Here is a 14770-nt window from a genome sequence, read left to right as displayed (position 1 = left end):
CTTTTCTAAATAAAAGCATATATATAAGCTCTGTGTTCAAAATGATAGAACACTGGGAGCTCCTTGGAGCAGCACCCTCTTATGGTGTAAAAACTTGTGGAGTAGGGGATTATTCTGGTGATAGTTACTTAACTACTGAGATATCCACAGATCTGGCCTCTGGAAGGAGTAAGACACAGAGTACCTGCTCTAAGGTGCCTCGTGAAGTCGGTATATATGTCCTTTTTCAGTCCCTGAAGGCAAAAGTAAGACAAATGAAGAATGTTTAACAGAGCCATTCACCCATATGGTAGGTTGCCCTAGAAAGTAATGCTTCCAAATTATTAGAAATTCCCAAGCAGAGGCTAAATGGCCATCTTTCAGGATTGTCACAGAAGAGCTTTCTTTATTTTTTTTAAATATACTTTGTGTGTATGTATGTATTTTTTGAGGGGGGGCACAAGTGAGCGAGGGGCAGAGAGAGGCACAGAAAGAGAGAGAAGCGGGGCTCACCCAGAGCAAGGCTCATGTTCACCCAAAGTGGGGCTTTAAACTCGCAAACCATGAGATAGTGATCTGAGCTGAAGTCAGATGCTTAACAGCTGAGCCACCAAGGTGCCCAGGGGCTTTCTACATTAGCTAGGTCTGGTCATTTAAGTTCCTACTCTCTCTGAGTGTTCTGTGACCCAGAGCAGCCCTTCCCCCAGTCACGGACCCTTTACAAAGCCTTCAACTGCCCACCGGCCCACCAGACGTCCTCTTTGCCAGGTATTGGCTCCAGTAATCCACCTTCAGATGGTGTGTATTCTTTGACATCACCCAACTTCCTCATACCCACAGACCCACAAGATGCAGAGTAGTGTTGATTTTTAGAAACAGACATTAATGAGTGAATCAGTCCCTCCTTGATGAGAAATACCCATTGGCACAGCTGTATGTAATTTAATCACCCTCTCTGGCCCCTCTGGATTTAGTGTAGCCACATTCCTGTTTTCCTTTCCCAAGATGATGTATTTCTGAAGTGTTTAGAAATGCCGACAGACCTGTAAGGTGGTTCTTGTCCCTGGACTCTTAGGAGGCAGCCTGAGGTCATTGAGTGAGTGCTGTGGTTCCTCCTCGTACACTCCTGACTCAAGTCTGCAAGGCCTCTGTCTCAAGTGCCATGCTCTGTGGTAGGCACTAGAAATACAGGCAGTAAGTAAGCCTCGTTCCTGACCTTAGTACACTCAGAAGAGGAGAGAATTCATTGATTTTGGTTATGTGTTGAAATTGTAATCATTAACAAGTTCAGCTTTTAGCCAGTCATGTGAGCCTTTACGTAAGTCCCCTCACTCACCTGGGCTCATTACCCTCACCCTGTTAGCGGGTTAGGGCTCGTATTCGCCCGACACCTGGTCCCAGCCATGGGTCACATTGGAAGCCACAGATGACTCCAAGGTGAGGCTCATAGAGTCAGGCAGTTGATGAATTCATCTTCCAAAAATGTCAGGCTCTCTTCTGCTGCTGACGGTGAGGTCAGGGCAGAGGCCGGACAAGCACAGCCTAACAAGGTTTGTTCTAAGGGTTGTCCCTGGATTTGTCTTATTATAGCAATGTCGTGGAGAAGTGCGTCACTCATGCGTCCCGTACGGAGCGTGCTGTGCTTATCGATGAGGTATGCACCATGAATGACGGTCCCCACAGTGCCTTATACACCATGATGAAGGACCAGTATGCCAACTACGTGGTCCAGAAGATGATCGATGTGGCAGAGCCAGCACAGCGGAAGATCGTCATGCATAAGGTAGGCCAGGTTGGACAGGTCACACTCAGAGAAAGCGTGCAAGGCCCGCGCTTCTTCACGTTTCTGAAATGCGGATGAAGGTGGGCATCTTGCTTCTTTTTGTGCAGTTTGTCACTGGGCCGTGTCTCAATATGTTTCTGTTTTCCTTTTATCTAGAGTGGCCATTGTCTCCGTGGTTCATAGTTCACTGGTGTGAAAGAGTCTTAAACTCCATCTTTGTGAGGGTTTTCCCTCCCTGATCCTCAGGCCGTGTGTCTAGTCCTCTGTTCCCCCCGCCCCCCCCACCCCCCCGCCCCCAAGCTTCTCAGTCCCACAGATCAACCTGATTGTCTTACTGCCTTTTCTTCTTCTTCCCTTTTGTTCATCCCACCACCTCTTACTGAGCGAGTGCCTGCCCTGGCACACTGACCTGGTGCCCGCTCTGTGCCAGGCGCCAGCGCGGGGAGGACGAAGACTGGTCCCTGCCCACAGAGCGCAGCGTGGGGAAGAGCCGTGGAAAGCTGGGCGGGGGGGGCGGGGGGGGGGGGGGCATGCAAGAGCACGTGCCCGAGGCTTGGCGGGAGGGCAAGTCCAGGCTAAGGAGGAGCGAGGAGAAAAGGGACGGAAATCTGAAATGTTAAGGTGCTGTGTGTGGGGGAGCGACGCCGAAAGCCCCAGAAGCAGCCCGTGCGTGGCTGGAGGAACAGTCGCAGGGCGGGCCCAGCCAGCAGGTGAGCCGCAGCTGTGTTTGTGCTGGGCGGTGCCGCGAGCCCCGGGGTGCGTCTGATGCGAACCCTCAGCCTTTGGGCTCTGAACTCCCTCTGCCCCATCTGAGGGGAAGGTGTTGGCCTCGGTCTGGCAGTGATGAGCCACTTGCCCTCGCTGAGAACAAAGTTCGGTAATGAGAATCTTTGTTAAGGACTCAAGTTCTGAGCCAGGCGAGGCGCCCGCCGCCTCCAGTTCGCAACACGACGCAACACGACGGGGCATCGCGGTGGTGTTGGTGACGGCAGTCGAAGGCTGGGGGCGTCCGGAGTCCTTCAAGTTGGGAGGCTCAGGGAGAGGTGTGTTGAGACGCTGGTGAGGGCAGAAGGGATGTTGGGGACACACGGGAGTTAGAAGCACGTCCGTGACGAATACTTGTGTGCGTACTTAGGGCAAGCCCCCCTTCCGGCGGGGCTCCTGGATCTGAATACAGCGGTGCTGTGCACAGACAGCCGCGGTGGTGCCTGGGAAGTGTTGGGAGGGCTGTGCGAGAATGTGGCAGGGTCTGTTCTAATGTGGAGGTACAGAGAATGCTCCCCGAGAGAGTGACATTTGATAAAGCCCTGAACCTCTCTCCTGGAAGAGCAGGGGACAGACTGGGTATATGAAGAAGTAAAGCGAGTTTGGGAGGGCAGGCCCGTGGTTGCCGGGTCACGTTTACGTTTCACGTGATTGTCCCAGCTGACGAGTGACTTAGAGGTGGGGAGGCGGTAGGAGAAGGGGCAGTGAGGAGGCGGGATGGAGACCGTAGAGCCAAGAGACGGTGGTGGCTTTGGGATTGAAGACGGGGGACAGATGGGGTGTGGCAGTTGGCTGATTGAGGGAGCCGAAAGATGAAGAAGAGTCCCACGAATCCCAGCACGAAGAGCTCTGCAGCCTTCTCCGAGACAGAGTCCTCTTGAGCAACAGGAGACGGTAGAGCAGCTCATTACTTCCCACCTCCCCCCGGATCAGGTGAACAGCGGAGCTCGACAACGGCGTACGTGCCTGTGCACGATGGAAAGGGCGAAGGGTAAAGGTTCGCCGGTGGCTGGACTGCTCAGTCGCCGGTCCTAGGGACAGGGCGGGTGAAAGAATTGAATGTCATTGATGTTTCTGAAAGGAGAGCCGCCAAAAAGCAAAAGGGTCTTGAACCTCACGTTCTGATGACCAAGACGTGTCTGGGGCCTCGCTACATCCCAAGTGCAAGTGTAGCATTGTCTCACGTCCTCTCTCCAGAGGAGTGGAGGCGAATGGTGTGGGTCACACAGCTCAGGATTGGGCCCGGGGCTATTCATGGTTCCCCACGCGGGCTTGTAGATGAGGGTGTCGTGGCTGCTGGGTCCACATCCTGTGGTGCAGAAGCGGTGTCCGGTGTCCTCGACACTCCAGGACATGGCTGGGCAGACGGAGTCGCCACGTGGCCTCCGTGGAGCTCTCGAAGTAGAGCGTGTCCATCCACCCTGGTGTGGGCGTCCAGTGTGAGTGTGCAGGTGCGCCTCAGGATGGGGAAGCAGCCCGGTAAACGCGGTCATTCACTGTCCCTGTGGCACCAGCAGTGGCTAAACCGGCGATTGTGGAGGCAGTGTGCTCCGTGCCGTAGCCAGGCCGTGTAGAAAGCTCCAGGAGCTCCCGGCAAGGGAGCACCTCTTGTGTCTGGGATGGAGAACAGAGGAGAATGCGCCGAACCTGGGTGCTGCAAGAGCCCGGCGCGGTGGGTGGTGCTGTGAGTGCAGAGCCGGGAGGGACCCCGTCCCCCTCCCACTGCTGCGAGACCAAACACCTGTGCCTTGGGAACCATTTGACCTTGGATGTGTGACTCGAGCACCGTGAACGGGGGATAAGCACAGCTGCCTCGTGAGGCGGAAATGAACAATGCCCGGCCAACACTAGTCATTTTTATTGTTGTCGTTAGAAGTTTTCTGTGATCCTCTGTGAACTAGAGGCGGGATCAGGTGATGAGCTCAGCTCAGGGTTCGTGGTGCCCAGAAAGAAACTCACAGCTGAGGGGAGCCGAGGCGCCTTGAGTGGGGGCAGAGGCTGAAAGCAGCCTCGGGAGGTGCTGTGCAGCGGCACTGTGGCTGTTGGTCAGGATGCACGTGTTCCGTGCACTGACCCGGAAGTGGTCCGCGACCAGCCGCCCCCAGAACCCTCGTGTCCTATGCCAGTGCTCAGGATAGGGGCTCCTCCTGTCGCCTGCTCGGATGGGTCACCCACCATAGCTCTAGAATCACGGCGCTTTGACTGAACCAGGGGAAGGTGTTGCCTCGTGGGCTCTCGTGAGCACTTGGGTGCCCGGAGCGCAGCGGGAGCCCCCTGGGAGCACAGCGGGAGCCCGCCCAGGTCCGTGTGCAGGCCAGAGTAACACAGCCTGTGCTTCCTCCCCAGATCCGGCCCCACATCGCCACTCTCCGCAAGTACACCTACGGCAAGCACATCTTGGCCAAGCTGGAGAAGTACTACATGAAGAATGGCGTTGACTTAGGGCCCATCTGTGGCCCCCCGAATGGGATCATCTGAGGCAGTGTCACCCTGTCCCCTCGTTCACTGACCTCACTGGCCCACAGGCGAATCCAGCCAGCAACCGGAAATGTTCTAGTACGGAAGCCGACATGGGTAAATGGTTGCTCCAGGATTACCCGCTCCTCCAAAAAAAAAGGAATCAAATCCACAAGTGGAAAAGCCTTTGTAAATTTGTTTAATTTTATTACGCATAACATGTACTAATTATTTTTTTTAATTGACTAATTGCCCTGTTGTTTTACTGGTGTATAGGATACTTGTACATAGGTAACCAATGTACATGGGAGGCCACATATTTTGTTCAATGTTGTATCTATATTACACGTGTGGAAACTTTCAGGGTGGTTGGTTTAACAAAAAAAAAAGTTAAAAAAAAAAAAGAAAAAAATGTTTTTAATCCATTTTGCCTTGCTGGCAAGTTTTGCAAATAGCTCTTCCCCACCTCCTCATTTTAGTAAAAAACAAAAACAAACAAAAAAACCTGAGAAATTTGAATTTTGTTAAATGACCCCAAACTGGCATTTAACACTGTTTATAAAACATATATATATATATACATATATATATATAATGAAAATTGTTTTAGAGTTGCTAAAGCTTCAGTTAATGACATTAAGTTTATGAAACTTCAAAAAATTGCCTTTTTTGGAGACTATTATGCTGAAGAAGATGTGTAGTGTGTTTTGTGAGGAGGAGATGTGAGCTCCTAGGATGTCTTTCAAGGCCGGGCGGGTGTAACTTGTTTACTGCCTACTGGATTTTTTTTTCTGTTAACATTGAAAGGCAAAATCTGATTATTTAGCATGAGAAAAAAAAAAAAAATCCAACTCTGCTTTTGGTCTTGCTTCTATAAATATATAGTGTATACTTGGTGTAGACTTTGCATATATACAAATTTGTAGTATTTTCTTGTTTTGATGTCTAATCTGTATCTATAATGTACCCTAGTAGTCGAACATACTTTTGATTGTACAATTGTACATTTGTATACCTGTAATGTAAATGTGGAGAAGTTTGAATCAACATAAACACGTTTTTTGGGAAGAAAAGAGAATTAGCCAGCCCTGTGCATTCAGTGTATATTCACACCTTTTATGGTCGTAGCATATAGTGTTGTATATTGTAAATTGTAATTTCAACCAGAAGTAAATTTTTTTTCTTTTGAAGGAATAAATGTTCTTTATACAGCCTAGTTAAATGTTTAAAAAGGAAAAAAATAGCTTGGTTTTATTTGTCACCTAGTCCCACAGTAGCAAGATCCTTTCTAAATGTTATTCAAGATGATTCAGTTCACACTAGTGTTTTTTTTTAATCCTAAAAAAGTAATGTTTTGCTTATTTTGTGACAGTCATAAGGACGTGCAAAGTTCAGCCCTGCCCTAGCTTTCCTTACAATCAGAGCCCCTCTCACCTTGTAAAGTGTGAATTGCCCTTCCCTTTTTGTACAGAAGATGAACTGTATTTTGCATTTTGTCTACTTGTAAGTGAATGTAACATACTGTCAATTTTCCTTGTTTGAATATAGAATTGTAACACTACACGGTGTACATTTCCAGAGCCTTGTGTATATTTCCAATGAACTTTTTTGCAAGCACACTTGTAACCATATGTGTATAATTAACAAACCTGTGTATGCTTATGCCTGGGCAACTATTTTTTGTAACTCTTGTGTAGATTGTCTCTAAACAATGTGTGATCTTTATTTTGAAAAATACAGAACTTTGGAATCTGAGTCTGTGTTTCTGTTTTACCCCTCCCCTCCCCCCTTAGTATTAGTGCCCCAGGACAGCCCTTTCCTTCTTTGTGTCCTTTGTTCTGCTTGTTCTGTTTCTGTTTGTCGGAGGGCGGGCTTTGCGTTGGGATAGGGCCGATAGCCCTTGAGCCCATCTTGACCCAAAGATGCTGGGTTTAGCCTGCCTAGTGCTTTCAAAATTAAGACATTACACATTAGTCGGGATTCACAGCTTCTCTTGAAAAATCAGGTGCCTGGTTTCCTGGGCCCGGGGTCTGCCATTGGTCACAGGGAACATCCTCAAGAAGCATGTGCCCTGCGGTTTGACCCAGTTACTGTGTTCTTTGTTTGCTCTCTCTGGCCTTTGCAACATTGTGCACCTAGAGTCTAGATTTGAATCCAGTCCATCACAAAGGTCTCCCAGCTACGTTACGTATCGGGGCATCGAATCCTGTGACGTGGGCGGCAGCTAAGGCATCTCAGACCGATGTCCAGTCTGGCCTCCCCTCCCGAGGTCCCCTTCCCTTTTCTCTGGGTGGCTCCTGCCCACATCCCGCCCGCCTGTGTTCACACGCGGAGGCCAGCCCAGGCTGGCCCAGGGGCCTAGCTTGCTCATCTTGCTTGTCCCCCCTCAGATCGGGGACGCCTCCCAGCTTTCAGTACAGGAGGCTGTAGCTCACAGAGGTGCCCGCCACCTGTGTCTGAGGATGCCCCTCCTCTCACCAACCTTTGCTGCCACTTAGACTGGCCAGTGCTGGCAACTACAGGGTAGCTCAGCCAGGGGCCAGGTGGGAGCCTGTCCTACCTTATGTCTGCAAGCGGAGCCCCAGGCTGGTTGCAGAAGAAACTGCACGATCCCTTCCCAAAGGTAAGGGACTGTCACTAGCAGGCTCTGCGGTCCTGGGAATAAAGGGAGGGAAAGGAAGCTGTTTAGTCCAGGACCTGGTGGCGTATCAGCGGCTGAAATCGGGTCCTTCCCGGGGCCTCTCCCACTGATGGTCCTCAGTGGCCCACCAGAGACCACGCTCTAGAGGCATTGCCAGCTGTCACTGCGTGTGTGACTCTGAATGTCCTGGTTCCGGAGTCGGACAGACCAGGCTCAAGTCTGGGTCCCCTCCGCTGTGCCTGTGCGTGTCCCTTCGCTTCTCACCGAATTCCTCCCTGGCCATCGAAGGTGGTGAGAAGTATTTGTGGTTCTCCCTTCACAGCTTGGAAAGTCAGGGCTGTTCAGTGGTTCGGGTTTTACTGGACCCTCGCGGAGGCAGTGTGCAAAGCCGGCCAGGTGGGAGGTGTGCATTTCTCCCATTTGGCCGCCATCTTTGTGACCTGAGGCGAGTAACAACATCTGTCTGCGCCCAGGCCCCGTTTCCTCTTCTAGAAGATGGGAGGAGGGGCGCCTGGGTGACTCAGTCTGTTGAGTGTCCTACTCTTATCTCCTCTCAGGTGAGTTTGAACCCGGCACCAGGCTCTGTGCTGATGGTGCCGAGCCTCCTTGGGATCCTCTCTCTCTTTTTTCTGCCCCTCCCCCGTTTGTGCGCGCTCTCTCTCTTTCTCTTTGTTGCTCTCTCAAATAACTTGAAAAAATTAAAAATTAGTAAAAAAGCTCTTACTAAAAAAGATTGGAGGAACACCTGGAGATGTGTAAACTGGAAATGCCGATGACCCTGCGTCTGGTGCCTGGCACGTCTAGGCATTCGCTCGCCTAATGCTGGTTGTCGTCCTTTCCACCTGGATTGTGTATCCTTTGTACTCGGCCAGGTTTTTCCTCCCCCTTTTCCTCTTAGCATTTAGCGAGACGTCTTGCCTCGGTGTTTCTTCGTGGTGGCAAAGCCAAGGACTCGGAAGCATGACTGGCTCTCCTCCCCAGCACCTCTTGTCCAAGCCTGTGTCTCTGAGGCCTGGGGGGGCGGGGGGGGGGCTTTCCAGAAAGTCAGACAAACACGGGGGTTTCATCCCAACTGCGTTTTGGTCCCCGGTGTCCTCTCTTGAGGCCCCGGGTCCTTCCACGCGAAAGGAGGGAACGAGCAGAAGCGACGTCAAAGGTTGATTGGGAGGACGGAGTGAAACGATGTCGTTTGGCATCGTGCCCAGCACGTTGGTGTAATGAACGAACGGTATCTGTAATCTTTTTACCTTTGACCCCACTCATCCGGCGTCTGTGCACAGGTTTGGGTGACGCCAACCACCCTTGTCCGCCCTGTGAAGAAGTTTACATGATAAAGTCATTGGCTGCGAACCAGCTCTGTCTGCACCAGAGATGGTTCTTACGTTCCTCACACGGGTCCTGCAAGGAATGGGTTTGGACAGGTCTGGGATCTGATGCAGGGCCCGAGGGTACTTCCTTTGGTGCGTCGTGAGGGGGAGTGGGCCCGGGGCAGACCCCTTCCTCTGCAGGCCCGAGTTGCAATCCTGGGCTCAACATTCACCTCCTCACTTGGCCGCCTCCCAATTTCTGCGCAAGGATGTGACGTCCCCGGGCTGCCACCAGCCAGCCATCAGCGACCTTGGTCTCTCCCAACACAGTGTACATAGTGATCTTTTCACCTGGTCGCAGCGGTTTACGGTTCACAGAGTCTACTCAGATTTGTGATTCCTCAATCCTCATGAAAGCCTTGGAGGGTAAGGTTGGGGAGACATTATCAGCCCATTATACGGATGAGGAGTTTGAGACGCCAGCCGTACGACGAATCGGTCAATAACCAAATAAGGATTTTATCTGAAGCTTCCTGACCTCAAGCCCAGGGCTCTATCCATGACTTCTTGTTCACACCACCTTCGGTTAGCCCCAGGAATAGCTGTCTTCTGTCGAGGGGGTGGGTTGCAGAAAGGTGAGGCCCTGGAGAGGGAAGCATTGTGGGTGAGGAAACCTGGAACTTCATGTAGTTACAAGCTGCAGCCACACGAGGGCGCTGCTGCCCAAAGAAAGCAGTAGAGAGGCCAAAGGGCTCCAGGCTCCAAGGTCAGGGCTGGGATGAGTTTCCCCCGGCTTGAGGGCCTCAGGAGTGGAGTATCTCCCAGGGACCAGAGGCCTGGCATCCCCTCTTCTTCCCTCCATCCGCAGCTCTTCCTGGCTTTGAGCTAGTCCCTCACTCTGGCTTGGGATGGCAGGGGATGGTCAGGCGAATCTGGCTCACAGGCCCCAGCTCTGCCTCCGACTCACTGGGTTATGTCTGCCAAGTCCCTGAGTTTCTCTGAGCCAACTGTCACGGGAGTGGCAACCCAGCCCTGCCACCCTCACGGGGATGGTATGCGGTCAGATGGCTGGGCCTGAGGAGGGCAGCCCATGCCTCTGTTAAGGTGACCCAAGGCCCTGGTGCCTCCCTGTGGGACCACATCCCTGGCTTATGCACCAAGCCTTCAGACAACTGGAACCCCTCAAGACTTTTCACGACCTATCGCTGCTTCGAACCCCAGCTCCTCTGGCCCCGTGCGACCTCTGCGAATCTTCTCCCTCCCTTTTCTCATCTGGAAAATGGGGATGATAGTAGCCCTACTTCACAGGCTACGTTGGCAGTACAGGGCTGGGCTCAGAGTAAGCCATAAATAGGAGTTGTTATTAATTATTCTTATTGCCTCCGGTTTTCACGAGGGCGGCTATTTAGCCTCCAAACTGAGGTGCTTTCAAGCGCGAAGGCAGATGCGCTCCCTAGTTAGCGTGCAAGGTGGCCCCGCCTCCTGGTGTTCTCACCCTCCCGCCTTCTCTGCCCGGTGGGACAGGGCTGCATGGACTCGAGAGGAAACCGTGGAAGGGTGGGGGGGGGGGTGACTTCCAGGCCAGGCCACCAGGGACACTTGCAGCCCCAGCTGGCTCTCTCTCAAGGATTGCATGCTGCGTAAGTCACTCTACGGCCGAGGTCTCCGTGGTGGAGGGACCGGCGTCTCCTGCTGTTAGCCGTCGCTCGCCGCCTTGTGAGCAGCGCCCCCAGCCCCCATTGAGACTTCCAAGACCGCAGAGAGAGACCCCGAAACAGAACCACCCTCCCCAGGACTCCAGGAAACTCCTCGGGGCTCCTCGGAACCCAGGCTGGAGACGCATGTCTCTGGAGGGGGCGGGACCACAGATTCTCCGGAGGCCACCGCTATCCTGTTCCCGAGGTGGCTCAGCCTCTGTCTCTCAGTCCCAGCGGAGGGTCCCCCTGGCCCGCTGACCTCACGCGTGCCCCATGTGGGGAAGGACTGGAAAACGGTGGCCAGTTGAGCTGGGGCTGTGGGTGTGGCCCTGAGCCGGGTGCTGCCTTGCACTGCCCTGTTCACCTCCCCCAAACCCTGGAGAGGGACAGTCACTCACTGTACCTTCCAGGGCAGGAGAGAGGCCCCAGGTCACCGGCCAGGGAGTGGCAGACCCAGGATCTGACCCCAAAGTCCCCAGGCCTCCCCTCCGGGCCGGTGGTGCTCGGCCCCTCCCCACACCTGCCCTCTGCCAGGCCCCATCGCAGGGCCACCCCCAGGGCCACCCGCAGGGTGCTGGGAATGAAGGTTGGCCTCCCAGACCTGCTCCATCTATGCGGGAGGAGACTGGGGCCCAGGACAGGGAGGGGGGGGGGACCGGAAGTGACCTGCTCAGGGCCACACAGACGGTGAGGACAGAGCAGGGACCCGTGTCACACTTAATGCGGGCCCTGGGATGGCGGCAACTTCAGCTCCCAGTCCGAGCCTGCCTGGCCGGGAGCTGGGACTCCAGAACTGGAGGCTGAGGTGTGGGTCCTAGTCTCCGTGAGCCTCGAAACCTCCAAGAAACACAAGACACATCAAATATCTCAGTGACAGTCATGCTCGCTCAGATTCCACGGCCTCAGGGGAGGGGGGCCTCCTGGCCCCCCTTCAGGTCTTCCCGAGGCCCTGCTCTGGGTTGGTTTCCTGCACCCCAGTCTTTGGCTGTCACCCAGCCGGGCTGCTGTAGCCCCAGGAGGAGGTGAGAAAGAAAAAATATTTTTAGAGAGGCTTTTTTTTTTTTTTTTCCTTCTTCTTCTTCCAGGAAAATGACTCCAAATGTGCAATTTATTCCCAGGAACGGGGGTGTGTTCGTGGGATGGCTTCTGGAAAGGCAGTGCCCTCCTCCCTGCCCCCACCCTCCTGCTCTCTCCTCTTTCTCCACATCCCTGCAGTCCTGTCTTCTCCCTTCCCTCCCTGGGAAGACGGCAGGTGTGTGAACACCCACCCCTGGGCCAGCCCCCTCCCCGCCATCCCCAGCCATTTCCTAGTCCTGTGACCTTGACCTCGCAGGACTGGACCACCCCATGGAAGGAAGGGCTTGAATGAGGGCCTTGGTTGTGGGGTGATAGGTCTCACGCTGAGAGGTTTTGCAAATAGGGCATCTGGTCAAGGGCAATGGAGTAGGGGAGAGAAAGTCCCCAGGGCAGGGAGTGAAGCAGCCTGGGGTTCTGCCACAGACTGAACCTGTGACCCTGGGCCAGTCACTTCCTCTTTGGGCCTCAATTTTCTCACTTATACAAGAGGCAGGTGAAGGGAGGTGCAGTAGGGAAGAACAACACAAGGCCCCGCATGCTCGGTTCTTTCTGGGTTACAGTGAACAAGCGTCTAGAATGTTCTTCCTCATCCATGCACACCTGGAGCTGGAGCTCAAGCCCTCAGAGGCCATTCTCTTGGGCAGGGCTCAGCCTCTGCTGCCATCACCACCACTATGAAGCCTTCCCAGATTCCCTCCATGACATCTAAACCTTCAGCGTGGTGTTAACCCCTCCCTGACCAGGGTCCCGCTCGCTCATGCAAATTTAGAGGCAAATTTGTTGTAAACTTAATGAAGCTTAAGCATCAGGGCCCCGGCGTGCATATCCTCCTCCAAAGTCTTGTTCCGAATTTTGTATTTGTGATCCCCTCACACTGTGTAGGCTTCAGGCCCACAGAGCTGGGACTCACCCTGTATTTTTCTCCCTACTCAGCTTGAGGCCCCAGAACCCTTCTCTTCCCTCAAGTAGCACCCCCCCCATCCCCCCCGACCCCTGCCACCTGGGCCAGGCCTGGACAGACAAGGGTTTCTGCTCAGGGTCTCTGAGCCTTTACTCACCCCACCTTCAAGGTCAGCCCCGCTCAAACAACGTCTGCCTCAGTCCTCCCCTTACCCCCACACCTGCCCTGACGGGCCTCCGGGGAGCCTTCTGGACTCCACAGTTTGTGAACTCCCGGCTCACAGATGTAGAAGAGGCCTGAGTTCAAATCCTGCCCCCTTCTGGGCAGCTGTGTGCCCAGGGGGCATCGCCCAGCCCTCATCTTGAAAGGACTTGCCTAGCACACACAGGACTCAGGGCAAGCTCACGGCACGGGCCCGTCCCTCACACAGCCAGGGCCCTCGGAGGGGCAGGGGCTCCCCCCCAGATGAAGGCCCTCACGGACACAGGCCTCTCTGCCTGCTTGCTCTGGCCCCTCCACAGGCCCCGAGGACTCCCCCAGAAGCTGAGGCTCACCCCATGGGCCTCTCACTTGCTGACACAGCCGACTGTGAGCCTCCCAAGCTCTCTCTGTGCCAGATTCCTGTTTCAGTTCCTGATTTGGGGGCCACTCACTTTAGCACTGCCGCCACTTGGACTTTCTCGGAAGCCAGCCTGGGCCCCTGCCTCCATCTTGAATCCCGCCAAGACTGGACGTGGTGGCGAGGAAGGCGGGTGGGGGGGCAGCAGGGGAGGAGGGGCGGCCCAGGGGACACAGGGACGTCTCCCCCAGGGCCTAGGACTGCTTGGAGCGGACAGCCATCACGAGATGCCCTGTGCCCACAGGGGATGGCACGGCGTGCCCTCTTCTGTCCTGTGGGGCCTGTCCCCCGCTTTTCAACTGTGCCCCGCTTCTCAACTGTCCCCCGCGTTTCCCCAACTGTCAAAGGGGGACAATGTGAACAGCCAATGCATCGGTCGTGCTCGCTCACTGTGGGGGGGGGGGCAGGCGTTGATGGAAGGGGCTCCCAAATGTTAGCTCCTCCTGTCCTCGTGGTGAGCGCCCTGGGAGGCAAGTGTGTTTGTTGTCCCCAAGTCACAGGGGCTGTGGGGACAAGTCAATGAGAGCTTTGCCGGCAAGGGCTCAGAACAGTGCCTGGCGAGCAGTGAGTCCTCAGTGGATCACAGCTCCACAGCAAGGTTGGGTGACAAGGAGCCAGTCTGTGTCACCAGACCTTGGGGGGGGGGGTGGCCGGTAGAGTCAGGCGGCTGTGACCGAGCACCTAACCGTATGCCAGGGCTCGGGGACGCGGCTGTCAACGAGGTGGCTCAGGTGCCGAGGTCACGGACGTCGCTGAGGCCTGCCACATCCCCTCAGCTGTCTCGGCTGTCCCGTTGGGAGCCCAGAGTCAAGGCCAAGAGCAGAGAAAGGTCTGAGCGGACGGGGCGGTGACGCATGGCTGTTAGGCACGCCTGTCAGGGCCCTGGGGCTCCAGGCTCATCTGCGTACGTCTACGACTTGGTCATGTCCGTCCATGTGACAGTATGAATCCCCTCAGTGACTCCGTCACTCCCCATAAGCTTCCTGACATACTTCCGAACTCAGCACTACTGTGTGGCTGTTCAGAGCCTGGGTCAGGATTCCCCAATTGTGTGACCTCGGGCAGGTGTCCTGCCCTCTCTGTGGGGATGTCGTCAGGGTGCCCTTCTCAGAGCGGCGCCGGGCATGTCGTCAGCTCTGTCGGAGCTCTGTGACTATCGTCCACCGGGGGCTCCGGGGTGCTCCCGCTTCCGGGGGAAGACAGCGAAGCAAGGTGGGGAGCGCAAAGATGGGGCTTGCCCAGCCCCGCCCCGGGGGGGGGTCAGCGAGGCCGCCCAGGGGGCCCAAGTGGGCCGGCTGCCTGTATGGATCGTGACGGTGGTGGGTGAAGGGCAACCCCGAGGTTCTGGGACACAGCTCGAAGGCACAGGTGGGCGTGGGGCAGGTGGTTGCAGGGTGGCCTGTGTGCCCAAGGGCGGACGGATGGGAGCATCTGGGAGCCCTGGGGGGAGCAGGAGCAGGGTGAGCCCCTCAGGGGCCCAGACACGCTCCCTTCTGGCCGTGACCCGCGACCCATATCTCTGGCAGCAGCAGGTGGCGCTCCTA

At 54.9% G+C, this 14770-nt stretch overlaps 1 protein-coding gene and 1 non-coding gene across 16 annotated transcripts in view; both read left to right on the top strand.

Annotated features, from left to right (window-relative positions):
- The window catches only part of PUM1 (pumilio RNA binding family member 1), a 132996-nt gene extending 126257 nt beyond the window's left edge, over nucleotides 1-6739 (top strand). For all 15 annotated transcript variants that reach the window (XM_042996221.1, XM_042996232.1, XM_042996231.1 and 12 more), the window contains 2 exons: nucleotides 1570-1762; nucleotides 4874-6739. In XM_042996221.1, coding sequence (XP_042852155.1) covers nucleotides 1570-1762; nucleotides 4874-5005 — 325 coding nt within the window. In that variant the 3' untranslated portion in view covers nucleotides 5006-6739. The remainder of the gene's footprint in view (nucleotides 1-1569; nucleotides 1763-4873) is intronic.
- On the top strand, nucleotides 2596-2680 carry LOC122241739. The gene has a single exon (XR_006221962.1). It is a non-coding gene; the product is annotated as a small nucleolar RNA SNORD103/SNORD85 (small nucleolar RNA).
- Nucleotides 6740-14770: the final 8031 nt, after the last annotated feature.

Source organism: Panthera tigris, chromosome C1 (assembly GCF_018350195.1).
Source record: "Panthera tigris isolate Pti1 chromosome C1, P.tigris_Pti1_mat1.1, whole genome shotgun sequence".
NCBI classification, from domain to species: Eukaryota; Metazoa; Chordata; class Mammalia; order Carnivora; family Felidae; genus Panthera; species Panthera tigris.
This window is presented reverse-complemented; position numbering and strand designations above follow the sequence as displayed.